General features: G+C 41.3%; 1 protein-coding gene across 1 annotated transcript in view; it reads left to right on the top strand.

Moving 5' to 3' along the window:
* The window catches only part of LOC117812397 (polypeptide N-acetylgalactosaminyltransferase 10-like), a 131,661-nt gene that overhangs the window by 80,482 nt on the left and 24,564 nt on the right, over window positions 1-26,615 (top strand). The window contains 2 exon segments of the mRNA XM_034683123.1: window positions 18,873-19,058; window positions 20,471-20,654. Coding sequence (XP_034539014.1) covers window positions 18,873-19,058; window positions 20,471-20,654 — 370 coding nt within the window.

Here is a 26,615-nt window from a genome sequence, read left to right as displayed (position 1 = left end):
AGTAAAACCGACCTCTACCAGAAAGGCAGCGGGACCTTTTCTGAAGGATTGGTCACAGATTCTGTGTTTCTTGTTGTTTTATTTGTCAGTATGTAGACGTGTGTCTTGGTACACAGCTACAGGTACGACATGTAGCTATGTAGCTATGCTAACTAGCGCTAGCACTTATCCATGATAAATAAAAATCATCCACTAGATCTTCAAATCTGCAGACGTGGGGAGTAAAACTGACCTTTGTGTTTATTAAGACAGCCTGCAACTAGCATGCCTCCCTCCTAAGCTCCTTGTTACCACACATTTGTGCAGGTAATGAAAAACGGAAGGGGGATTCAGTATTATTTTATACAGTCTATGGGCTGAACAAGCTCCGAGCTCTGACTCCGTGACAGACCGGATATTGTTGTTACGTAACAAAAACACAGAAGTCTGAAACGGCTCGTTTCACACACATTTACAGAAAGGTGTAGAAATCAAAACAGGGGCAGAATGGATTTTTTTCATTCTCAGGGGGTTCGTAGACATGCCAGGGACACATATTTCAGGTAGAGAACCATTGAAAAGTCAATTTTGCATGATATGTCACCTTTAATGTTGAATATCATGTTTGTTTTTCAGAAAAGGAAGTGCAGTTCAGTGTGGAGGCTGATGATTAATGGGCTGGGGGCAATAAATTAAGTCATAGTGTGAGAAATGGAGCAGTCAACATGCAAAAAATGGTGGTAGACGGGGGTAAGATCTGAGATGTAACAGAAACATAAAAGGCATCCATTGTTAGGATTAATTCTATTGTTCTGAGTTAATAATACAAAAGCCAATAAGAGGGATTCAACACTAACAACGCATGCAGTCATCTGTTTCCACCACTCAAACTCTGTGTGAGAAACCAGCAATGCAGTAACACATAAATCAGATTGTTAGTATCATTTTTGCATTCTGAGTGAAAATAAGATCTGGATTGTGAGACTTTTGGAAGAAAGGAAGGCCAAGAATTTGGCTCACATGATGTTGAAAATCTGAACCCTACTTGAAGCAGTTTGGCCTCCAGTCATGTAAATGTAAATTGAATGTACTCTGTGTCAATTACCAATGCTGATACAACCATTAAGTTCAGGCTGATCTTTTTGTCTACTGGTGCTTTTATATGAACACTGAAATGCTGAAAACCAATGTTCTGAATAACAGTCGCTGACCACTTGTTGGTTTAAGAGGTATTACTCTGGAAATTTGGCAGAAAAAACAAGTTCATGATGGATTGGCTCGCTGGCATGGAGTAAATCCACTTAAAGGCCGGTGATGATGTTTTTGAAACAGAGCCCTGGTTTTAAAATCCGGGTAGCTAAATGACAGAGAGGTTCAAAAAGTTTTGGAAAACACTGAATTTGTCACTTTGAGGCAGGGACTACTGTTTTGAGAACAAATGTGCAGGTCAAGTAGATCTACTGAAAGAGCTTGATTTTACCACTGAAAGGCTGAGAGCATTATTTTAAGTGTCTGACAACACTGTGGAAAGGATCCCCAAAGAGCAGCTTTTATTGAAATGGTGATAAGATGCTTCACTCTCTTCAAAGCAACCAAACTCCAGAACAAAAAGCAGTGATTTACCTCACAGACCAACAGGAGATACTGCTTTACCACTTCTCTATTGTTTGAGTTATGCACATATTGTGTTGGAACTCAGTGATCATGCAACAAGAGAATCAGATTAATTGATATTGACTGCTTGGACAATTGGATGCAGTCTCATTGACATCCTCCATGGCGGGCGACACGGCGGTCACCATGTGAAATGCTAACTCAACCTTACTTCTGATCGTCTCAGCAACAGGTAAAAAGGTGAGGCCACCAGCCGGTCAGTCCAATCAGTCATGCCTCCAATCCATGACAACTTGTAGCCGTAATATAATCAAAATGCAAAAGAAATCTCGGTGAAGAAATTAGCTATACAGACCAAAACCCTTGTCATACCAGCACCTTTAATTCTGTGTTTTTAACATGGTTGTTAATGGGGTTTCCTTCCATTTTGGAGCCAGCCTCCAGTGGACGCTCGAGGAACTGCTGTTTTTTGCACTTCCACATAGGCTTCAATTTTCAACACAGGAGGTTGCTGCTTGACATACAGTTGTAGCCAAGCATCTCCTGAGTTTATGAGGAAAAAGAACAACTACTGCTGTTTTGTTAAAGGAGTGGTAGCTTTAAAGAGATATATTTTACAGCTCTTTTGATAATGCCAGCCAAGCAATCTTTTTTGATCCCTTCTGATGCTTTTAGCACTTTTTTAGTCACTTAGATCTCCAAATTTGACAATAAATTTAATGACGTTGGACGGATGATGGGCTTCGCTAGACGACACCAAGAATGTTAACGGTGTTACTCTCCAGATTACTGAAGTGTGTCTGCTTCTCACCAACATTTCTCTTTTTTCAGACTGTGGTCATCCCTCGATAATTAGTTTTTGAGCCCTACATGTGCCTGATTGTAGCATCCAAAAAACATACAGTCAGATGTCAGCATAAAAGGACAGACAGGTACCTGAAGAGAGGAAAGCAGTTTAATAATTACAAGAGGAGGTAAGACAGAGAGGCAGAGATACCAGCAGTGTCAGTGAAACCAGTTACACCCGCTAACCTGCTCAGCTACAGTCCATGATGAGCCCCAGCCGTGTGTGAGAAGTGAGGAAGGGAGGAGGAAGAGGCGTGAGGAGAGTGGTGATGGTGAGGGGAGGTCAGCTCACTCTTCATTAGGCTGTAATTGAATTTCCTGAGCTCATGCACGGAGGATGTTCAACCCCGGCTCTCCCTGCAGGGGAGCGCTGGCTCGCTCAGACTTCACAACCTCCCCGATACTTTCAAGGTTAGCTCAGCTAATGGGGCTGCTCCCTCCACGGATTTCTCGGCTCGCCATCTGTCAATCTGCATGTCTGAGTGTGTTGGCGCCCAGGTACACACTCAGCCATGTGATGCTGTTGAAAGAGAGTCAAGCAGAACACCAGTTACTCTGATCACCTCTGAACCTGAGAACAGCTGACACATGTTATGGTGGTTACTCGATAGATGACCTGGAGTGTCTCAGCTGTAAAGATGAGGATACAGACTCTTAATTGGAAATTATCAGTATCACAGCATCAGACCTGCTCATAGAAACACACTCAGACGCCTCCATTTGGATTGTAAATGTGAGTTTAAAGCAGCATTGTGTAATGTTTCATGAATTGAACCTGGCTCCCTGTGGGCTGGGATTTTTTGGTGAAAGCTTGCTTGTTTCAAACATCTGCCTGAAGTTTATGACTGCGTGAAGCTCCTTTTGAAGGATGCATTTATTTCCACCCTGAAGATAAAGCATTTTGTGGCCAGGGCCCGTATGCACGTCCAGCCATACACAAACGGGACCATTAGTCTTAACATACCGTTGTGGAACGGCCTGTTTGGCCGTAGCGTTAGCTGCATGCATGACTGCAGATAATTGGCCAATTACATAATTGCGCCAGGAAAGCCTGGCTGGTGAAAAACGTCATATGTCCAGGGAACCTCCTGGAAAACCCTTATCCAACAAATTTGAATTGCGCATGCCTAATATGCATAACAATAAACATGGCGAGCAATACCGGTGTGACTGAGAGAAGATCAAGAAAAAACAAATTTTCGGCAGAAGAAATTGACATTTTATAACAAGATTTAGTTTGGCTTAAGATCTTGAATCGGGTAAATGCGTGTGTGTTCTGAGCACCCAGTAGAAGACCTAAAAAATTAAAGTCTTTGTATATTTCGTCTTAAACGGTAACACATAAGCAGGATGTCCGCCATCCTTTAAACAGCCTCACAGGTGCGGTAATCCTGTCGTTAGCACCTGTAATGTTGGGGTCTACCGCCATTAAATGTAATGCTTTGTTGGAGTGTTAACCTGGCTCATGCATACCGCTAATCCTTTTTTTTTTCACCCTTAGTACAAACAGCCCGTTTTCATCGCTAATGGCTGGACATGCATACGGGCCCAGGTCATCAAATGCTGCGTGGAAATGCACTTATGTGTAGGAATGTCCTGATCAGCTTTTTTGGCCCCCGATCCCGATCTGATCTGATTATTTAATATTGAATATTTGCCGATACCGAGTCCTGATCCGATACTTGTGTTGGCCTAGATAATAGTTGCACAAGAGATAAGAGAGTTAGGCTGCACACTGTTTATTTTACCTCTAACAAAAATAAGTAATACAAAAATGTACTAAAATATGTCTTATGTTTATTCCATTGAACTTAATCCAGCTGGCATTGTTGTAAAACTCATAATCTGTTTACAAGCTCTGCTATATGAGACCCACCAAACTGTGTGCTTCATTACAGAACGCAAATCTCACAAGACAGTGCGTGATTCACAACAGCAGGACCTGGCTCGCCCAGATCAGTTGTGATCTGATATTTGAGATTGGGATGGGGACATCCCTATTTAATTGTGATGTGTGCCACTGAAACCCTGCTCATCTGACAGGCTGGAGAAAGCTGCTCAAACTAATCTGCATTTGTTCATGTCACTTGACTCTCTTGTTCCTGGATGATTTCTGCAGTTTGACAAAGTTAAATCTCAGGGCCTGAATCTCCCAGAATTTCCTGAGGGAGCACATGATGTCCAAGAAGGGTTAAAGCTGATCGATCATCTATTAGATTTAAAGGTTTGGACTGAAAGAAACTAACAACTGCTTACTTTCTTTCTCTAAAGAGAATCTAGATCGGACTTGAATTTGTCTTTTGAAAGCCAGTGTTTGGTTGGCTGCTCTTGACCCCTGCAGAAATGTTGTGTTGCAACATGGTGGTTGCTTTATAAAGCAACGAGCAAAAACTTTGTGTCTAGTTCAACTCAGTCAGTTTTAAATCATTGTATCAGAGTATTTTGGGCAGTTGTGGGGACATTAGAGAGTGTGTGCACCCTGCAGAGAGGCTGTGCAGCCCAGAGCTTGATCCTAGCCTTTACTCTGTGCTACATCCCCTCTTTGTTTCTTGGGTTTTCTGTCCCGCTGCTGCTTTAACCGTCCAGTGAAGGCAATATAGCCACCAAAAAAAGCTGCCTAAAGCCCATGAAACGAAAAAGTTTAAAGAAAATATAGATGAATTTGTGTCAAAATAGAGTAATTTAATGTTTCAGTTTTTCAGTGGACCCTTTAAAAAATGTTTTCTCCCTAAAGTTTGGCACAATTTTTCAAACTTTGTTTGCACCTCAGACTCAAATGATAAATCACTGTGTGAGTCTCTAAGTTGGTTTTGAAGTTTCTTGGTTGTCTGTGTTTGGATGCATGGGCTAAAGGGTCTGGTTTCTGTTCTCCTGCTTTGTTCCAAGCAGCACAGACATGTTTCATCATTCCTTACCCCCTCTTTCCTCCTCTCTGTCTCGCTCTGCAGCAACGTTGTGGTAAAATTTTCTCAGCTAATTTAGTTTCCTCTAATAAAGCTGTGTTCGGAGGGCCGGGGGGTAAAATGCTGTGGTAGTTTTACACACAGGAGGCAGCACGAAGCAGCCGAGCACGTTATCGTGTTGTAGCAAGTGTTTATTTTTCTCCATCCTTTTTAATTGGAGTGTACTTTGGAGATGAGAGCTGTTCTCCTGGGAGGCTGACTTCATTAGCACCTGTAAGTGTCAGGCGTGTTAGCAGGGAGGAGGAGATTGAAAGAGAAAGGCATATGGGGAGAGTTGTCTTTCATAAATGCTTGTTACAGGATATTTGGATAGGAAACCACTTTTGTATTTCCCTCCTCCTCCTCTTCCCAGACGAGACTTTGAAGAAATAGAGTCTGCCTCATTTAACGCAGAGCTCAAATGCCTCTGTGTTTATAGTTGTTGTAATTTCATACATGTTTTAACACGTTGGACAAACACGACTTCACAGATGTCTTTTGTTTCCTCTGGTTGCCGTGAAGCTGTTTTTTGTTATTACTATAATTTATCTTCATTGGGGTTTAAATTGAGGAAAGGATCTGCTCCCTGAGGAGTGTCATTAGCATCTGTAATAGTGGATGTAACTGGCATCCTGCCAGCTTAATGGGGCAATCTTAGCACCAAAACAATCATAAATGCAAGCTAAGCATTAGACACCAAAGAAAGGGAGGAAAGAGGAGGGGAAAGAAACGAGCAATGATAATGTAAAAGGCCAATAAGAGCCGGGGTGGTGCTGGAGCTAAAGACTTTTTATTATGTTTTAATCGTCTTCTCTGGAGAGCAGAGAGGACCCTTTAAATGAGGGACAAAGTGGTAGATAGGGGCATAAAGAAGCAGACTGCTGTTTTATTTATCATTATGTATGCTGCTGCCACATTTGCTTCATGGATTTCTCCTGACCTGCAGAAAGATTCTGCTATGATAAATGATGAGCATGAAAATGAGATTAACTGCACCATGTGCCTCCATGCATCATCTCTGTGGCCTGTAATGTTTTCAGTTTTCCTTCCTTCGTCTTTTTTTTATATTTTAAAATCTTTTTTCATCATTAATCTGAACATTTATGCCCAGTGTTGATACAAGTCTGGTGTTTTAAGCCCTTGCAGTTGAGCATGCTGAAAAAACATCAGATTTGAAAACGCTGAAAGTGTATCACGTTGTCAGGGTGCAAACATGGAGCGGACACTAGCATCGAGTTTTCATTTCATCTCCATTAAACAACATGCTAAACCTTTGTAAACATAACAAGATACTTTCATCAAACACTTTGGTCTCATGTAGAGCTTTCAGAGTTTACCGGTATTTACATCTTTTTTAGAAAATAGATATGCCGACATTGTCTTAAAGGCAATCACCTGATCAACAAACTGATTCAAAGGAGGACCAGTAGTATGTTTTTTTGCCACTCGTAATAAACAGAAAGGACAAATTAGCAGCAGCAGCAGAAGAAGACTCAGTGACCAGCTAGCCAGCTAACCTTTACTAGATAGCTGAAAGCGAGCTACTCTACCTAACCACCCAAATTAAAAGTTTCTTCACTAGTTTTGGAGTTTTTTGGATTTATAAAAGAGACAAGGTGTTTGTTTACAAGCCTTCTGACCCTGCATCAGCTAGTGATTTTGATTTTGCCACTCTTGCGCAAGGGCCCCCAAACTTTTCACCCCGTGACCCCAAAAATATCGCTACCAAAGACTTGCAACCCCCACTGTCCCTCGAGGTGAAAAGTGGTTATTCCATATTTCATTTAGCTATTCTGCAGAAAATTAGCCACTTACAGTACATACATATGTGGATGTGTTTCCTGTGCTGTTATGAATGAACCTGCTGCTACTGATGCTTTTGTTAATTAACCATTAACTAACTCTAACCTCAGGAGTCATCTGGCAACAAAGAACAAAAGAAGAATAATGAAAAAAAAATAATTTGCAAGGTTTTATTTCAAATTAACTACTAGATTTGTTGATAATTTTACAATGACGGAAAAAATTTGTAATTTTACATAACAGAAAATAATAAAACATAAATCTGGTCGTGCGGATGTTTTGTTTCTTTCTTGTACATGATCTGTAAAGTGATTCTGTTTCAGAATCATCCTCTTTATGCTTGTGTTTAGAATATTTGGCCAAAGAAGATCTAATCTTAAAAATACAAATTTAGAAATATGGCTGGAATAATTTGCAGATGAAAATCTAACATCAGTGCAATCTAAAGTCTTAACTAGTCATGCATTATGCCTCATAATTATAGTTCTTATTCACAACTTCTGTGAATCCATCCCCCTCTTCTGCACGCTCTCGATACTACTACAAGACATCACATCAGATTGACGACAGCTGTGGATTTCAAAGCCTGAAACGGGATCACGGGCAAGAGAAGTTGTTAAAAGCTTGTGCTCTTTCCTCGCCCTCTCATATCTGAAGTCACTGATGTGACAGTGTCTGTGTGGAAACTTGAACTCGCAGGTCTGAGCCGGCAGACTCTGACAATGACTCTCTCTCAAGGACTAAAACTCCTCACGGGGATATTTTTACAGCAGCAGACAGCCGCAGCACGAGAGCCGCTCGACAGGATGAGCTTCAGAGATTGAGAGTGAACACAACAACAGTGCTGCCGTGTTAACAGTGACTAACTGTGACTCTATATCTGTCACTGTTCTCTGCTGTCTTTATGAAGTCAGTGTGACTCTGCCTCCCTCTGTTCTGTCACTCCTCCTGCTTCTTTTGACCCTTTTTTAGAGTTCCTCTTTCTGATCTGCAGACAGAGGCTTAAATTCAAAGATACTTTTTATACTTGACATCAGACCGGGCTGAAGATCAGTCTTACTTTATCTCTCTGTCACACAGAACTGTAGATAGTTTGCTGGTATTTGACTTTATGACATTTTTGTCTTCACAGATGGCGACAGAGGGTGATCATAGAGTCTGAAATGCAAGAACAACATTTCTGAAAAAGCTAACGGATGTTCTTTGAATATCAACCCACAGAAAATGTCACAGAAGCACTCCAAAGCATATTGGCTCTTTTGAGCAGTGATTGAATTCCTTTGAGGGCAAAAGTGTTGCAGAAAAAAGAGGGAAAAAGACAACAAAGACACTCATTAGTTCCTTCCTTTTTTATTTTTATTACTATTTTTAGTTTTTCTTCTGTGTGTGTGATTGCTCTTTTAAAGATGTTCCTTGTTGGATGAAGACATAAACATTGATACAGTTCCACTCCTAGGAGTCGTCTGCCCCTCATAGCCAGCAAGATCAATGAGTCCCTTCCTTTTTTATGTCTAAGAAAAGAGAGAATTCCCAGAGAAATAACCGTGTTAAAGAAACTGTCCGCATCAAAATGATACGCTGCGAAACAGCTTTTTTCTGACCCGTAGGAACTATGGTGTCAACTTGGTTCAAACTACATGCAACCCAAGCATCAAAACAAAGAAACTCAAACAACCCTAGCACCATGATGACCCCTAAACTTCTAAGCAGCTCTCAGTCGTTTGCTTTCTTCACACATGCACCAAACTTCTGAAAGCTTTCTGATATTTTCAGGGTGGGGTTGTACGTGTGAAAGCAAACAGCAAATGTTCTCATAGATTTTACTGGGATTTTTTTCCACCAGGCCTCTGGTAACATTTCTGCAAGAGGTGAGCTGCAGCAGGATATGTACAGCAAATCCATCTCTTTACAATTACCATTGATACAAATGCAAAATCTGTCGTTAAAGCGTATATCCCCATGTTTCTTCATCTGCTTTTCTGATGTCTATCAACGCTCCCCTCCCTCACCAACCTGTCCAATAGGCAAAACTTAATGCTCTGCTCCGACTGCGTCTCTGATCCAGCAGTTCCGAGCCCTCCAGATCAGATGCGCAAGACTTCTATTTCTGCTAGATGCTGGAGCACGACGCATCAATCTGCACACAGCAGATCGAGCAGGGCAGGAAATCAGGCACCAAAACAAAATTAAAACATCTGTTATTTTCAGAATAAAACACTGTGTTATCACCAGATCGTATTTCACTTAACTTCAACAACAGACTGTCATTATAAGCAGAGCCAGGCCTGGAGTCAACAGGTCAGAGGTTTTCAGAGGACGATAAAGACAGCATGGATGAGGAGAGGAGGAGGATAGTTGTTTATTCAATGATTACCGCAGGAAAACCTTGGTCGCATGACTCCAGCTGTCCCGCGGTCCTGTTCCGTGCTGCATTCCGAAAACGCAACCAGTGGGTGTTGACAGATCTGGTGGAAGTCTTGTGTAAGTTCGTCCAGTTTTAAAGGGTCCTCCAAATGCAGCCAACAAAAGGGCGCATGGGGTGCACCCTTCAGCCTGACATATCCCATGATTCTTTTCTGCGCCAATTCAAATGAGACGGCAGACTCTCAAACGGCATAGTGTTACGCTGTTAAATAATAGTATTTGGTTTTAGAGATTATCCTTGAAACGTTGGTGATGGTGTTTAAGTTTATTGATGCTTGCTATGCTAGTGAGTTTGCCAGCTAGCTGCCTGTTTTTAAGCGCAAGGGTGGGAATGGTTGGTGATTTGAACAGGGAACCCTCCGTAGACCAGATGTAATTCGGACTGAAATAAAAGAGGAGTTAATGATTGTCGAAATGTTAAAATCAAACATTAATGTGTGAAGAACCCGGTTAAATCAACCTTGATTCTGAATACATATGTTTCAAAAAATCCAACTTCAAACTGAAGTGAAGCGGCCCTGATGGAGATGTTAGTGCTGTGGGTGTACCATGTGTCAGCATCAAACACTGCTTTCATCATTTTATGATGAGACTGCAGTCTGCACGTCTGTATTATATCTGTATTACTCTTATCACTGCCTCAGAAGCTCTTTAAACTGTGTATATTTTATGTGAGGAGGGAGGAGGAGGTGGGGAGTGTGCCTTTAAAAAACCTCCATCTCTCCCTCCAGACCGGCTTATATCATCACAGACTTTCTTTTTTTTTTAATGACGGTTGCAAAAAAAGCGGCTTCAAATGTTTCCTAGTGCTGGCGCCCGACAAAGAAGAAGGGAGGATGTGTGATGGAGTTCACAGGAGCAGTTGAATATTCTGCAGGAATAAATTAGCAGCTTGGCTCTTTGGTGCCAAGCCAAGACTTCTGGGAAGTAATCCAGCACCTTGGAAAGACAAAGATTTGGATGCCATATTGGATCCAATGTAATTTGAGGTTAATTGAATTGAAAATCTCCCTCCATTACTCATCCAACAAACATATAAATAAATAAATCTGCAGCAGGGGATGATTAACTGTTTTTACGACAAGAATGAACCATGAGGGTTGTCACAGTTTTAATTCCTTGTCCAAGAATTGATCGAAATGAGCTTTCAGCTTTCATCCGTTGAATCAAAAGCCAGATTGACAGCTCTGTTTTTTTTTCCTCTTCTAACGTAGACATTTAGAAGATGACACGGTATACCAGCAGCCTGCAGCGTCCTTTTTTAAACTCTATGATGGCTGCCAGAATCTAAGCTGACAAAGTAACAACAGAAACAAGTTCACCAAGAACTTTGAAATCCTCCTTCCTCCAGGCATGACCGCTGCTGCGACATGAGACTCGATGTTCTGAAGGTGACGTTGTACCAAGTGTTTACACGCACACAATGTTCAACTTTTGACCCCGGTTTAGAAAAGCAAATATTTCTCTAAGCTGTTCTCATGGTTGGTTTTCCCATGCGGCCATAAAAAACAAACAAAGGCACATTGACAAAGACTCTGACACATAATGCAGCGAAGTTTAAAAGTCTTACATTTTATAAGGGTTGACTGATATACAAACAAAAAGAGCTGTTGACATGGTGTACTTGTTTAAGCCCTATTAATAGATTAAACTCATCTTTATGTTCTGCTTAATGTAATTGACATATGTTATGTCTTAGTTATCATTGTACATTTTGAAACTGATTTTACATCTGTAGCCCATAAACAAGCCTTCTGTTGTTCTGAGTGACACCATGACCAGTTTCATGGATTTGAGTTTTGTTTTTTCCCCCACTGATAATGTTTTAGTTTTTTTAACCCCACTAGTTTTAGAGGGTTATTGTTTTAATCAGCCAGAACTATAGTTTGGGTACCAGTGAGTCCATGCACACCAGAACTGAGTTGCAGCAGCTATGTGTAAGTTAAAAACATAGACTGTATAATAAATGGACATAGGCTCCGTGACCTCACCCATCTGTTTCTGAAGCCAATCGTCGGCGGTTGCCATACTAAAATGCTGACTCAACCTAAATTCTGTCCGTCTTGTAAGAGACACAGACATAGAGGTGGGCTCTTTAGCCTCTCTGCTAACAGCTACAGTGTTTCCATCTGTCATTAATTAATTAAGTCAGTCATGCCCTTATTTTGGCAAAACTGGTAAGTTTAATTTCATCAAAAATAACGAGTTATTCTAAATTCATCCCCATACAGTGTGTGCTGATAGAGGAATGAGCTATTCAGACCTAAACTGTTACTTGAACCAGGCTGTAAACATGTTTATGTCTGCTGCAAAGATCGTCTTTATTGAACTGGTGTGTATGTGGTTTCCGTTGTTTCTGCAGCCAGCCTCAAGTGGACGCTCAAGGAACTGCAGTTTATAACACCTCTAAAACCAGAGGTTTCCGCTGGGTTGAACGTAGCCTAGTTGGAACATATCGTCTGTAGGATGGAGTTTACACTCTACTAAAATTTAAGAAGTGGTACCAGCTGAGTTAGTTCCAATGTAAACAGAAGTTACATCTTAAATCTTACACCTGGCTCTGAGTAGGTGAGTCCTCTTTGAAAACCGGGTATGAAGGGCACATCAGTTTGAAAGATGGGATCATTAGAAAGATGATGATTCAGGAACAGTCATGTACCATGTCTCTCATGTTTATGCAGCTCGTTCCTAAACCAAATGCTCAGTTTTACATTGTCCTAAATGCATGTTTCCATTGTTTGATAGAGTGCTGCTGGCCGCTCTGTGCTGTGGCTTGTTGTTTAAGTTTTAGTGTTTGTGACTGAATTCTAATTAAAGCCCCCGAAGCAAGAAGCATTGCCTTGCAGCAGCAGAAACAGATGGAGGGCAGCAAATGTTAGGCTCTTTGCTAAATGGGGGTCCGCTGAAATGACCCCGGCATCGATGCTGCCTGAGCCCGCGTCATGTCCCGGATTTCGCAATCTAATAATGACTAATGCGTTTGCAGACATCAGCCTGCACTCGTTAGGGTGATTTATTGGCTCCACAATTTTTGGTAAGCCAGAGGAGACCTTTTCCAATTTATTCGGGTCAAATTAACCATTCATAATTAGACGCTGTAACCTTTCCTGCTCCCCCTATCCGTGGCTGAATGTGGCGTACATGCAATGCAAATGTTCATTGTTTAATCTTGCTGGCTGTCATTAGGAAGGTTATGTAAGAATCCTCCCATGCAGGGGTAAAAGCTTGGCAAGAATCAATCTCCTAATGGTTAATAGCTAATGGGCTGATTAATGGCTGTTCCATGAAGGTGACGGCTCACCCTTTCCTCTAAACGTAGCACTAACCCTATGGAGCCCCTCAGCCTCCGTTTCAGTGTCGAAGCAATGAAGCACACAATCCATCTCTGATGAGGCTTTTAACAAGGCAACATTCAAGATTAGACAGTTATAGAGTGGATGACTGGGTTTTTACTTGACCAATAACATGGTGCAGTCTGTAGTGACTGTGCAGGCTGGTGTTACAATAAACTAACTGACTTTTGGACTGGCGCATGAAAAACAGCTCTAGCTTGTTAAAGGTCCCTTGTTTGTTTGGTTGCCATTGAGCCCAACCATTACCCTGAATGAGCTCTGAGTCAGTGTGCCAAAAACATGTAGACCATGTGGTTAATGAGCAGAAGTTGGAGCAGCTTGGTTGTCTTTAGTCAACTAAACTACTTCCTGGTCTGGATTATTGTGCTAAGGGTACCTTAATGTACAGGAAGTCAATGCTGACGTTAGGTTCCACACAAACTCTCCTGTATCAACCTTTTGAATGTTTTAAATCTTTGACCCATCCATCAACCCAGCCCCTGACCCAATCAGATTTAGTTGCTCTTTTTACCATGTTAACTTCTTCTTTTTTCCGTTCTGCCAGAATATTTACCAATTAATAACTTTAAACAGCCATTGCTAGACATCTTGCCAGTTTCTGATCCTGATGACTCAGAGCGTATTGGAAAACATATTGGCCACCCAGCAGACCAATCGTAAGGCTTGTGGTCTTCAGTGTTTTGAGTTGCTTGACAGGCTACATGCATAGGCTTCTGTGTAGGTAGGGCGATGCGTCCGCTAGGTTGTAGATTCGACACAGGAGTTCAAACCAGGTTTATCAGAAGATGAGCGCCCTAATAACCTGTAGCACAGACAACCTGTAGACAGTGTGGATTATGTGTTGTCATTGACACAAATGAACCTGTGTATATGAAAGCTCCTTAGTAATAACTACTATGGCCAGTTCCAGACTAAATACACTGAATCATCCAGTATGGTTGGTATAAGGTGGCCAAGCTATTAGGGATGGGCATTTCAAGCCAAATACTATTGGATAATCATTGGCTTCTATAATCCCTTCTATAATTCGAATAATCCCCCCCACACACACACACACACACAAACACACACACACACACACACAGACACACACACACACACACACACACACACACACACACACACACACACACACACACACACACACACACACACACACACCTGTCAAGTTTGTGACTGTCGCGTTAACCAGCAGCAGGACAAGGTTCTGCTAGCTGTCTATCTTATCCAGCATTCTTCTTCTTCTATTATTTAATGCGGTCAGCAAACAGCTTTAAGACGCTCTATAGCCACCTTCTGGCTGGAACATCGTATTACAACCAAGAACCTGTGAAAACGATGAAAAATTGCACTTTTGAAATGAGAAAATATTCATAGTAACTCTTCGATTTTTACAAAGTGAACGAATATTTGAATATTTGAAAATTTCAAAATCATTGCCCATCCCTAAAAGCTATATGGTCATAATTTGGGTGCAGCTAGTCTCTGATCTGGTTACTACTCTACTCTGAAAACTTTGAGAACACAGATTAAAGGTGCTAGCTTCTACAGTGTCCATGTTGTATAGATGTAAATCTAGCATCCCCCGTTAGACCAGTGGTTGAACTCTCAAACAGATGTATTTTCTGAATTCCTAATTGTTTCTTGCAGTGCCATGAATTCCTCAACACACACCTGTTTGAGAGTTCAACTATTGGTCTAGGTGGTGATGCTACAGTAAGAGCTTGTTCCCTATCTCTAACTGGACGCTTTGTTGCACCATAAGCAGGAAACAATCATTCTCCATTACCCTGCACCTTCTGTTTCTACCTACTGAAGCATCTTATTTAGATCTTGTTTGCAGCAGGTACTTGGCAAAACCTGCCTTCAAAATAAAAGCCTAATAAAATGTCTACAACAACAGACACAAAAGAAACATTGTATCCGTCATTTCAATCCTCTTAAAGATGCAGTGTTGACTTTTGACTTTGCTTTATCTCATGTGTCGATGTCCTTAATCTTCCTGACTGCATACATGTTAATGTCCACAGATCACTTTGCTCAGTAATCCATCACTCGTCTTTGAGCGTGATTTTGGAGTTAAATTTAACACATCTTTTAAGGATTTATTTGAGCCAGACCTCTTCAGTCAGGCTGCATCCCAGAGGGAGTTTTCTGGATTAAGCAGCAGAGGTCTGTGTGACAGTTTGACAGACAGCTTCCCTCACCCGGCTCTTGATTAGTCTTCTTGTGTAATTTGGTTCACTCTACTTTAATAACGCCTGGTCTTTCATCAAACACTAGGCTTGTCCAGGGAAGTAATGGAAGGTTAGGATGCTGTTTGACTCGAGGTGATCGGCTGTCATTTACTCTGTCTCATTAAAAAGTAAACCTCAGGAGAGACTAAGGAAAGACGGATGGAGGGGGACAGTGAGTGAAAGGGCAGAGGGACCTGCTGGCTTCAGGTTTGTTAGTTGTGGCTGGTCTTCAATGTCTCAGCTATCCGTTGGGATCATGGGTGCTTCCCCAAGAGGCGACTGCTGCCAAAAAGCATCAAAACAGACGCACAAGCAGAAAAGAGAAGGTGAACACATAAAAAAGAAATGAGAGAGTGCCGAGAAAAACATCCTGTCTGTCGCTGCACTTCATCCTGCTGCCTCTCCTCCATCCTCTCCTCTGATATTCAGAATCCAATTAGTGGTTGTGTTAGAGGGGGGTTCCTCTGTGACAGTGGCCCATTTGTAAGAACTGCTTCAACTAGGAACACTGACAGAGGTAATACTTTATTGATGCCTGGCCTCTCTGCCTGTGTGCTGCACAAACTGGCCCTTTTTTCCCGGGCCTTAGAGACGTGGCTCGTGTAGGAGTTGAGTCATAGTTGCAGAAAAAATTAGGAGATGAATTATAGTTAGCTGCTGAATGAAAACCAATCACATTTTCTTGAATTATACATATCCCTACGAGTAAAACAGGACCTACATTCCTTATTTTACATAGTTCTTGATCAAAGTAATGTTAAAAAACAGACTTAAGTTTCATCAGCAATGTGCAGTTTCGATGCAGATGTGTAGCTCCTTCTAGTACCATCTAATATCACCACCCTTCCAGCTAACTGTGCCGTAGTTGAGCTCATCTTCGGATGGACCCCCTGCCTGGGACCAAATAGCCATGACTTGCCCAAACTCCCAAGCTGATCACTTATTGTCTTAAATTGAAGAGTCTTTTCAATCAAACCAGCTCTGCATGAGTTTTCTTTAAATGTATGTTTACGACCTAAAGAGTTGCAAAGCGCTAATTTCAATCAGTGATGAAGACATACAAAAAACCACCAACATTAGATTTGATGGTCCACTGTTAGCTTGACTCCTGAGTTCTAGTAGCTGTGTCGGATCAGAGTGCTGCCTTTAAAAGCACCAAAGTCAAACAATACCAGCAAATGAAGAAGTCAAGGCAGCAACTGACCGACTCCTACGCTCTGTCCAGCAGAATCCCTGCTCTTCCTAATGGAGTCGAGTGACTTTGAAGAGAGAAGTGAATCTTTATCTGATTCAAATAAAAACATTTTCAAATCAATGTGAAGGTCTGTCTCTGCTGGGATGTTTTCTATGATGCTGTAAGGCTTTTAAATAAAAATATTAGCATGTAGCAGTAAAATCAAACTCTTCTTTTACAATGCCATTAAAGTTTGTCCTACATTTGCAAGCTGAGGCAATCCGTTGAAGCAATTCCAAAACCTTTTCCACTTGTACCTTTTTTAGTGGTATCAAGAGGTAAATGGATGACATCATTTCCCCCCAAAATACACATCCAAAGTTTAAAAGCATCATCCAGGATTGATCACACCGGAATGTTTAAAATCCCTGACTCGTTGCAGACGACAGCCGGGGTTAAAATTAAATAGTTTGTGTTCCAGGAGACAGATTGATTAAAGAACTAAATGCTGCTGAGTCATTTCTCTCCAGTGGAGATGAGCATTTAAACATCACTTTTTGGGCGGTTCATTTCCTCAGACATCTGTTGTGTTTGCACAAGGTGGGCGTCATCATACGTGGGACCGTTCTGGTTCGAGCCATATGCTGTTTTATCCAAACTCCTCCAATCAAGATGGCATTGAATGCAAATGAACTTCAGCAGAATGTTAAGGATTCAAACGAACTGAAAAACAGGGACGTGACAGATGATATAAGACAGATGCTTTAGCATAAACAAGAGAAAGTCAGAGAGGGAGGGAAAGAGAGAGATTATATCAGCTGGAGCATAACTTTTCAAACTTTAGATTGTACATGTTTCAGGATGTGAAGCTTTAGAGACACACCAGGAAGCAAACATACCAATGGAGGCACTTTATTGCAGCAGCAGCTGAAACGATTGTAACATATCAACTTCTTAAAATGAGCATATTTAAAAAAGTTAAGCTTGGTAAAGCTCCGGTGAGGAACTTACATACACACCCATTAAAAAAAGACGATCTTTGCAGAAATAAAAAACAGCCTGGTTAAAAAAACGGCTTTGGTCTGAAGAGCTCATTTCTCTATCCAATAGAATTTTTTTCTAACGCGACAGTTCAGAAGATATTAAGATTACAAGTTTAAGGACACGACTGACTTGACTGACAGGTGGGAACACTGTAGCTGTTGGCTAGGAGGCTCAAAGCCCGCCTCTTTACCTCATACTAGCTTAACAGAAGTTAGGTTGAGTTCAGCATTTCCAATATGGCTCCAGCTGAGGATTGACTTCAAAACATGACTCAAGATCAGATGGTTGACGTCACGGATACTACGTCCATTAACTATTGAGTTTATGGTTGTGTAGTGACTTTGGCACCCCCTGTCGACTCAGCAGAATGATTTATTCCATTGCAGTTCTTAAATTGAAGTCTGTAAGTATTTTTGGAATACAGTGCAATTGAAAACACGATGTGAAAATACATCAAACTTTATAAAAGTATCAGGCTCTGTCAGATCGTCTCTACTGCAGGGTTCAAAGCATCCTTCTCTCTCAGTATTGATTGATCGCGGTAAAATGCTTGCACCACTCCAGTAGTCAGGGACCAGGCTGGATGATCTGCTTCATGGTGTGTTGGAAACTCAGTTAAAAATACCGACAGAGAGTGAAACATGGCCTTGAATCTGGCGCTACGGACCTGTCAGAAGTGACCTGACGTCTGAACAGAAAGATTTACAGGCTCCATTTAGGGCAGGATTGATTTCTGTCACAGGCAGCTCAGAGGACACGCTGGAGAAAAAGATGTATGTTTAGCTCTCTTTGATTGATTCATGCTTTCTTTCTATTTTTGATATGCCTCTCCTTTCTGCACCTCCATGTTTCTTTACCCTAAAGTGTGGTATAAATGAGATTGACCATTTTTCAATGAATTAAACTTCTGATCATTGCTATCAACTTTCTGCAACTTTGAAATCAACTTTTGTAAAGTCTTGCATTGAGTGAAATCAAACCAAACAGATTATTTTGTAAGTTCCTGCATTTGTAAAACCTCACGGGGCATGAACTTTGTCTGATGAAATGTTGAGCAATGTTGCACATTTGGAAAGAAACTCTCTTTTAAAACTTTTTGTGAATGCACGTTATTAGAGAGGCTGATATAATTCCTTTTGTCACTTCTGTTAGTCAGACTCTTTCACTAAAGTCTTCAGAGAAACGTATCAAACAGTCTGTGAGTGCAGGAGGTGAGTGAGGAGATGTAGTTTTTTGATCTTGTGTTCAACGTGATGGCTAATGCTTTAGTTTCCTTGTGGTCCTATTTTTGGAAAGAAGGAATATAAGTGAGGTTTTGCTGTATGTGCAAAACTCTCTGAAGCAGTTCTCCATCACGTCGGTGCAGCCTGCTTTGTGTGCACCGACAAAGAGGTTCGTGCTCCCGTTTATGCACTTGTCATTCTAAACACTGCAACCTGTCTCTCCGTCTCTGCAGAGCACCTAAAGGTGGCGCTGGAGGAGTACATGACGCGGCTGCCAAAGGTCCGTATCCTGAGGACCAAGAAGAGGGAGGGTCTGATCAGGACTCGCCTGCTGGGAGCTGGAGCTGCCAAAGGAGAGGTCATCACCTTCCTGGACTCCCACTGTGAGTCCAACGTCAACTGGCTGCCTCCACTGCTGGGTGAGGAACAGGGGCGGGAATGTCGAGCAAAAATGCTGTTTAATAGTCACCTGTTACTGTCCGCTAGTTGTTCAAATAGACAATTTAAAGATGACATAACAGTCACGTGAACTTTTCTATTTTTGTTTAACTGATTATTTGAATATTGAATAATCACATCTGTAGTGAGCAACAAACAGATTCAATTCATCAGTATCAAACAGATTTCACCCCACTTATTCGACACTATAATCAGACTTCCACCAGATTCTTTTCTGGTCTGTCTCCGATTTGCTACGATCCAGCTCCGTGCCCCCTCGTCCATCAACACACACCGGCTGTGTTTTCAGAACGCAGCACGGAGCAGGACCGCGGGGCAGCTGGAGTCATGTGATCAAGGTTTTCCCGCAGTAATTACTGAATCAAGGATTCTCCTCCTCCTCTCCTCATCCATGTTGTCTTCATGGTCCTCTGAAAACCTCTGACCTGTTGACTCCAGGCCTGGCTCCGCTCATTATGACGGTTTGTTGTTGTAGTTAAGTGAAATACAATCTGGTGATAACACAGAGTGTTTTATTCTGAATATGAACCAGATGCTTTCGTTTTGTTTTGGTGCCTGACTTCCTGTCCTGCTCCATTTGCTCTGTTGAGATTGATGCGTCGTGCTCCGCAACTGGCAGAAATAGAAGTATTGTGTATCTGATCCGGAGGGCTCCAACCTGCAGAGATGCAGCAGGAATGCACCAGGGTGACTGACGGGACACGAATCTGGTGGAATTTGTCCATGAGTCCTACACCTAGCTTCACATTAGGTCCCAACACATGTAGCCAGCAATCACATTTCCATATTTGCAAAATTATTAAAGGCACACATTTCTGCAAATGTGAAAACAGAGGTGAATTATTGCATGAAGTGATAACCTGCTATGTCCAAACAAAGACCTGGATTGGAACATAAATCACCCAGATACTCATCTTTGGAGTTAATTTTAGTAATGGTTGAATTTAGTGACATGTCATGAAAACCCGCTAGCTTCCAGATTTCCTGATGTTACCAGATTAAGTTGAAGGTTGCATCAGAAACGGTCCATCAGAGCACAAAAGAGAAATAAAACAGATCATTAGTCTTCTCATCGTGTGTAACAGAAGGACCTGACGAAACATGATTTTCTGTCATTTTGAAAATCTGCATCATGATGTTGTAATGCCGAGCTCACCTCTCAACACCTGTCATGAAATATTTGTGACTCAGAAATCGATTGGAATGAAACTGAAAAAGAAACCTCATTCTCTGTTCGATCTGCTCGCTGCTTCCAGACATCTGCAGCATCATCAGCAGACACAGCTCCAACAAGGTCTAAAGCCAAAAAGCTTGGCAGGCATCCCTCAACAATATTGATCCTCAATTAACTAACTTTTTCTCTGTCTCTCAGACCGGATCGCCACGAACAGGAAGACCATCGTGTGTCCGATGATCGATGTGATCGACCACGACAACTTTGGCTACGAGACGCAGGCAGGAGATGCCATGAGAGGAGCGTTCGACTGGGAGATGTACTACAAACGGATCCCCATCCCCACAGAGCTGCAGAAGGACGACCCCAGTGAACCCTTTGAGTGAGTGCAGTTATTTTTGGCAGTTTTGACATTTGCCGGAGGATTTTTATCCTGAGTATCTTCTTGTGCCATGAGGGCATACATCTGTGAGACGAGTGAGCTCTGTGTGAGTCAAAACCCTTCAACTGTGTGTGTTAGTGTCAAGCTTTGTTCAACCTGACCTTGCAAGTCTAGGACAGTGGATGACAGGGTTGCTGTGTAGACTGGCCTTCTTGTCCAAAGATACATTTCATTTTATGACACATTTACATGCATTGGTGTCACTTTTGAGAAAGCCTGTGTTTGCTCAGCTGGTTGTAGAGGATGTTAGTAGCAGCTTTATCAGGGTGAGAGTTCATTGTGTGTCAGTCTGGTGCTAAAACAGAAGATATGAGTCATCAGATGAACAAATGACAAATATTTAATGGTTGAATCCTTTGAGATTACAAATCGATATATAAGTTAAAGATACCATTTAACCCTTAAAGACCTAGACCATTTTGGGGGGCGCCAGACTCTCCTGTATTTATCTTGTTTTTCTAACCTATTGAAGCACTCAGCATCAAGTGCCATACATCATTTTATTCAGGAGAACCTTATCTTTCACTGTGCAGGATTTAAAGTACCAGTTTTACTTTAGTTTTGTCTGATAATGGATGAAAATACTGAAGTTTTTTAAAAATCGTCTGGAAATTTAGGTCATTTTTTACTGTGAATTCAGACAAAACATCAGGAAGTTTTGTTTTGTTTTGTTAGAAAGTTGTACTTAGGTGTTTTAGACTTCCAAATGAATTTTTGTCACTATCAAACCTTTACTGAGCAAGCTAAAGCCATTTATTATAGTATTTTCTAAGTTGTTTTTTAGTGGAAAAAGCAGGTGTATTCTTATGTTTGAATTACTGACCCTGTGGATGTGTGTAAAAAAGGTCTGAGAGTAAGTAGAGATGTTATTATATCCTAAATTAGGACACAGAGGTAAAAGTGACTTTTCAGATTTACATTTTGATCATGAACACATGCAAACATGGTCACAAATACCGGAAACTGTCTTCATAAATGAATTGAAATACACTTAGTGCAAATAAACAAATTGCAAATTATTTTCACTAACTATGAACATAATGAGAGATGTAAATGATTTCGTAAAAATTAGCAAAAAGTTCAGACGATCTTCACCAACTGTACACATGAATTACAGAAACATATATACTATATATGTCCTGGAAAGGATCGATGCAGCGGCTGTACTCCTCCTCTCTGCCCCAGCTGTGTCTGCGTCAGAATCAGATGACTGAGTGATATATATTCTATTTTATTTCTCCTGAATATGTCTTGACATACATGCATACAGAAGTTAGTACTAGGTAAATGCAGTGTGCTTTATGTCCATGAATTGAACATTTACTGAGACAATCATTTGGGTCTTTACGTCTGTGTCTGAGTCCAGCCTTCTAACAGCGGTGTTTCAACCAAGTGGCAACCTCCGGCTGCGAGAATTGAAGCCTATGAGGAAGTGTTAAAAACTGCAGTTTCTTGAGTGTTCGCTTGAGGCTGGCTCCCAAAGTGCCAGAAGCCACATACACACAAATTCAAAAAGGCCGATCTTTACAGCAGAAATAAAAATGTTTACAGCCTGGTACAAAAGATGAGTGTAGTCTGGATAGCTCATTTCTCAATTGGCACACACTGCATGGGGGGGTTGAATTTTTTTATAAAGCGGCATTTTCGAAGATATTAAGATTACGAGTTTTCCATTACGAGAGGCACAGCTGACTTGATTGACAGGCAGGAACACTGTAGCTGTTAGCTAGGTCAGTGGTTTTCAAAGTGTGGGATGCTAGGGGGGCCTCAGAAAATTGGAGAGAAGGGAAAAAAAATAGAATCTAATTATTTCTATTTTTATTTTTATTTAGTTTGTATTTTACAATACGTTTGTTAATAATTTCCTATGCTAAACCAATTTAATAATTATTGAAAAGTGAATAAAATAAGAAAATACATTCTTAAAGTTGATGTGTCTTTACATATTTTGAAGCATTGTCAGTGGGTTTGCAAAGGGGGTCCCCCGCCAGAAGCTAATGATGTTTGGGCGGACTTGGCATGGTTAAGTTCTGGAACCCCTGGGCAATGTGGCTCAAAGCGCGCCTCTTTACGTCACACTAGCTCGACAGAAGTTAAACTGAGTTCCGCATATGCAACATGGCTCCCTCCGACGATTGACCCTCAGAACAGCGCTTCAGAAAGAGATGGGTGACGTCACGGAGACTACGTCCATTAATTATATTATTAATTAGTTAATGTATGTAATAAATTAATTATACTATTTGATGCACATAGCATTTTCATTATCCTCTTCTGAAGTGCGGCTAGCAAGCAGCTTTCAGATGTGCTACGGCCATCGTCTGATGCGAGTACCAAATTACAACCAGGCACCGGTAGAACTTGTGGAATCATGTGTTTATAAGATGAGATGAAAGTTGCATTAGATCTTTTTTTTAATATAAATCAATGACTGTATGGATACTTGAAAATCATGACTCAACCCTCCCTGATATGTGGTGATAAACTGGTTTTACCTGTTGCTCACTCAGTATTCTGTGGTTGGTCATCTTGTCTTTGGATGCTGACATGTCATACTGACCTGTCTGTTCATAAGCAAAGTAGAGGATGTGAATTAAATATGAAATGAGGGACAGAGAATCATTCAAGGTTGTTTCTAAATTAGATTCAAAGACAGATAAACTCAGACTCAGGGATATATCACCAGCTCACGGATCCACAGTTAATTTAACTCCAGTGCAAACAGGACCGCTGCTTCTGACAACAGTGTCCTTCCAGCAGCACAGGTAGGTAACCTTTACCTAATAGAAGCCAGAATAAATAAACCAAACCCAGAGAAACACTTTGCAGGGCCAAATAACTCTGCATGTGATGCCAGACACTCCATTTGTAAAGCCTGAGGGATTAGCCGGGCAGCATTTTTCTATGTGTGGGAGCCAGAGACTGTTTGGGTGTCCTGGGAAAATACAGTAGGTATCATCAGGCGGGGCGGCTGTGGTGCAGAGAGATAAGAGGCTAAAGAAGAAGGAATGAGCTGCAGAACAATCACAATCAATCCTCATTTCGAGAATTAGTCTGCTCTTCTCTCCCAATGAAATGACCTTCATCAGTGCAAATCCAATTTGAGTCGCAAAGATTTTCATTTTCATTCTGATTGACATTGCCGCAGCGGAGAATGAGACTCTGTGGGACAGCAAAATCCATATTGGAGGTGTATGTGTGTGTGTGTGTGTGTGGTGTGTGTGTGTGTGTGTGTGTGTGTGTGTGTGTGTGTGTGTGTGTGTGTGTGTGTGTGTGTGTGTGTGTGTGTGTGTGTGTGTGTGTGAGAGTATGATTTCATCCCTGTTCTCATGCCTCTGTCACCGTCCCTTTTGTCAATACAGTCACCTCTCCCTCTCTGTCCCTCTCTCAGCCCTCCTTCAGGCGTCGGTGCTTCATTCAGCAGCGAGCTCTGACTCTGTCTCTCCTCAAGGTCAGCAGACTGAAATGGAGAATCTCAGCTTGGGCATTGCTAATTAAATCTAAATTGTGGGCTGGAATATTCATGGCCCATTGAGTTAAAGCCTTTCTTTTCTCCAGCGGCATGACTCTTGTAGAGAACGGGGACGTAGAAAGACCTGCAGGGATTCCTCTCTGCTGAACAAACTGATGTAGTCACACAGCAAGAAAAACAACTACTTTTGTAAAGTGAAATTGTCTCAAATTAGCTAAATTAAGGTTGTAACTAACTGCTAATCAAGGAATAAGTGAAACCAGAATAAATCGTACGCTGTGTGAAGAGGTGGATTTAGCCTCTTGGTTTCAAAAAGCAAGGAGCACCAAACCTCAGGCTGTCATCTGATCACGATATTGATAACGTTTCTACTGTGGCCTGAGGTCACTGATATGAGACCTCAACTGAGACGTCCCTCTCCATGCGGTGCTTTGCTCAAAGTCCAATCAGCAACTTGAGAGGTGACTGTGTTCGAAACAAAAGCACAAAACAGTCATCCTTCAGATTTGTCTGCAAAGTAAACACTGCTGTTTCTTGATTTGTTACATCACCCAGGTCGCACACCGGCTCATCTGCTTCTGGTGAGTCTCAGTTTCACTGTATATAGTAAGTACACAGGCTTCACTCTGACTTACTTCAGTTCTATGAGCTTGAAGCTTGTGATTCACTCGTAATAAACTGGTCTTAAAGGTGACATATCACGCTTTTTTCATCATATATATTGGTCTAAGAGGTCCCCAAAACATGTCTTTAAAGTTTATGCTCAAAAAAACACTTTGAAATCAGATTTTGGCATGCCTGAAATCCCTCTTCTTCAGCAGTCCTCAGAACACTCTGTTTTCCCTCTGACCACAGCCCCCTCCGGAAGTGGATGTGCCTCGGCTCTCCAGCACGTTGATCTATGTTTACATGTGGCTGAATATATACGGCTGCTCAGAGATCACGTTACTTCAACCCTCTGAATCTGATCCAGAATCTGATCCTGACGGAGGAGGCGCTGTAGCAGGACCTTTCTGAAGGATTGGTCACAGATTTAGTGTTTTCTTGTTGTTTTATTTATCAGTATGTAGATGTGTGTCTGGGTACACAGCTACGAACATGTAGCTATGTGGCTATGCTAACTAGCGCTAGCACTTATCCATGAATAAAGAAAAATCATCCACTAGTCTTCAATCTGCAGACGTGGGAGTAAAACCGACCTTGTGTTTATTAAGACAGACTACAACTAGCATGCCTCCCTCCTAAGCTCCTTGTTAGCACACATTTGTGCAGGTAATGAAAAACGGGGGAGGGATTCAGTATTATTTTATACAGCCTATGGGCTGAACAAGCTCCGAGCTCTGACTCCGTGACAGACCGGATATTGTTGTTACGTAACAAAAACACGGAAGTCTGCAACGGCTCGTTTCACACACATTTACAGAAAGGTGTAGAAATCAAAACAGGGGCAGAATGGATTTTTTTCATTCTCGGGGGGTTTGTAGACATGCCAGGGACACATATTTCAGGTAAAGAACCATTGAAAAGTCAATTTTGCATGATATGTCACCTTTAAGAGGACTGAAATAACTGCATCATGTGCAGATTTGTAAAAAGTCGAGCATTGTCACGTCTGTTCCAAAGAAGGGAATAAGATGACTTTTAATTATTGAAACTTTGATCAAGAAATGTCCGATGCACTTTCATGAGGTTATCTGCAAGCAGAGATACAAATATTGTCATCAGATTACCAATGATGAGACGTCGATATCAACCCAGCAGACCCTGTTCTGCTGCTTTGTGCTCTCCATAAAATTTTCCTGCTGATGTGTAAATGAAAATCCACAGACAAAAAATGTAATACAAACAGAAACCAGAAAACTTCCCACACTGTAAATCAAGACTCTGTGAGCACAGTCTGAAAATAGAGATTGGTGCAAAGATGCCTTCTTGAACCTGAATTATTTTCCAAATATGATCACTTCTGCCTCCAGAAAGAGGATGGTGGCACCCAGCATGTTGAATTAGAGGAGGTTTAATACTGTCATCCAAAAACTAGTTTGTGAAGTCACACCTGTCTCTCAACTTTTCATTCTATCCTTTATATCCTACCAGGAATATTATCCCAATTTTTATTGCGCCCAATGGACGGATATATCTTTAAGAAATGAAATAATGATATATTTTACTTCTAACACACTTTACATTTAGAGCAGATCTCAAAGTGCTACAGGACACATCATTCAAGTAGCAAAGGTAAAAAAGGGTTAAAACAAGACAATAACAACTAATTAAAACATTTAAACAACCCAATTTTTTAAATAGTGAAACTGAAAAGAATAAAAATAAAAACAGCTGAGGAAATCGGGTAAAACTAGGAAATGCCCTGTGGAAAATAATATATTGAGTCCCTTTTTAAAAGAATAATTGAAAGTATGACACCTGTACAG

Source organism: Notolabrus celidotus, chromosome 5 (genome assembly GCF_009762535.1).
Source record: "Notolabrus celidotus isolate fNotCel1 chromosome 5, fNotCel1.pri, whole genome shotgun sequence".
In the NCBI taxonomy this organism is placed as follows: domain Eukaryota; kingdom Metazoa; phylum Chordata; class Actinopteri; order Labriformes; family Labridae; genus Notolabrus; species Notolabrus celidotus.
Note: the sequence above shows the minus strand (reverse complement) of the source record. Positions and strands in the feature narration are given on the sequence as shown.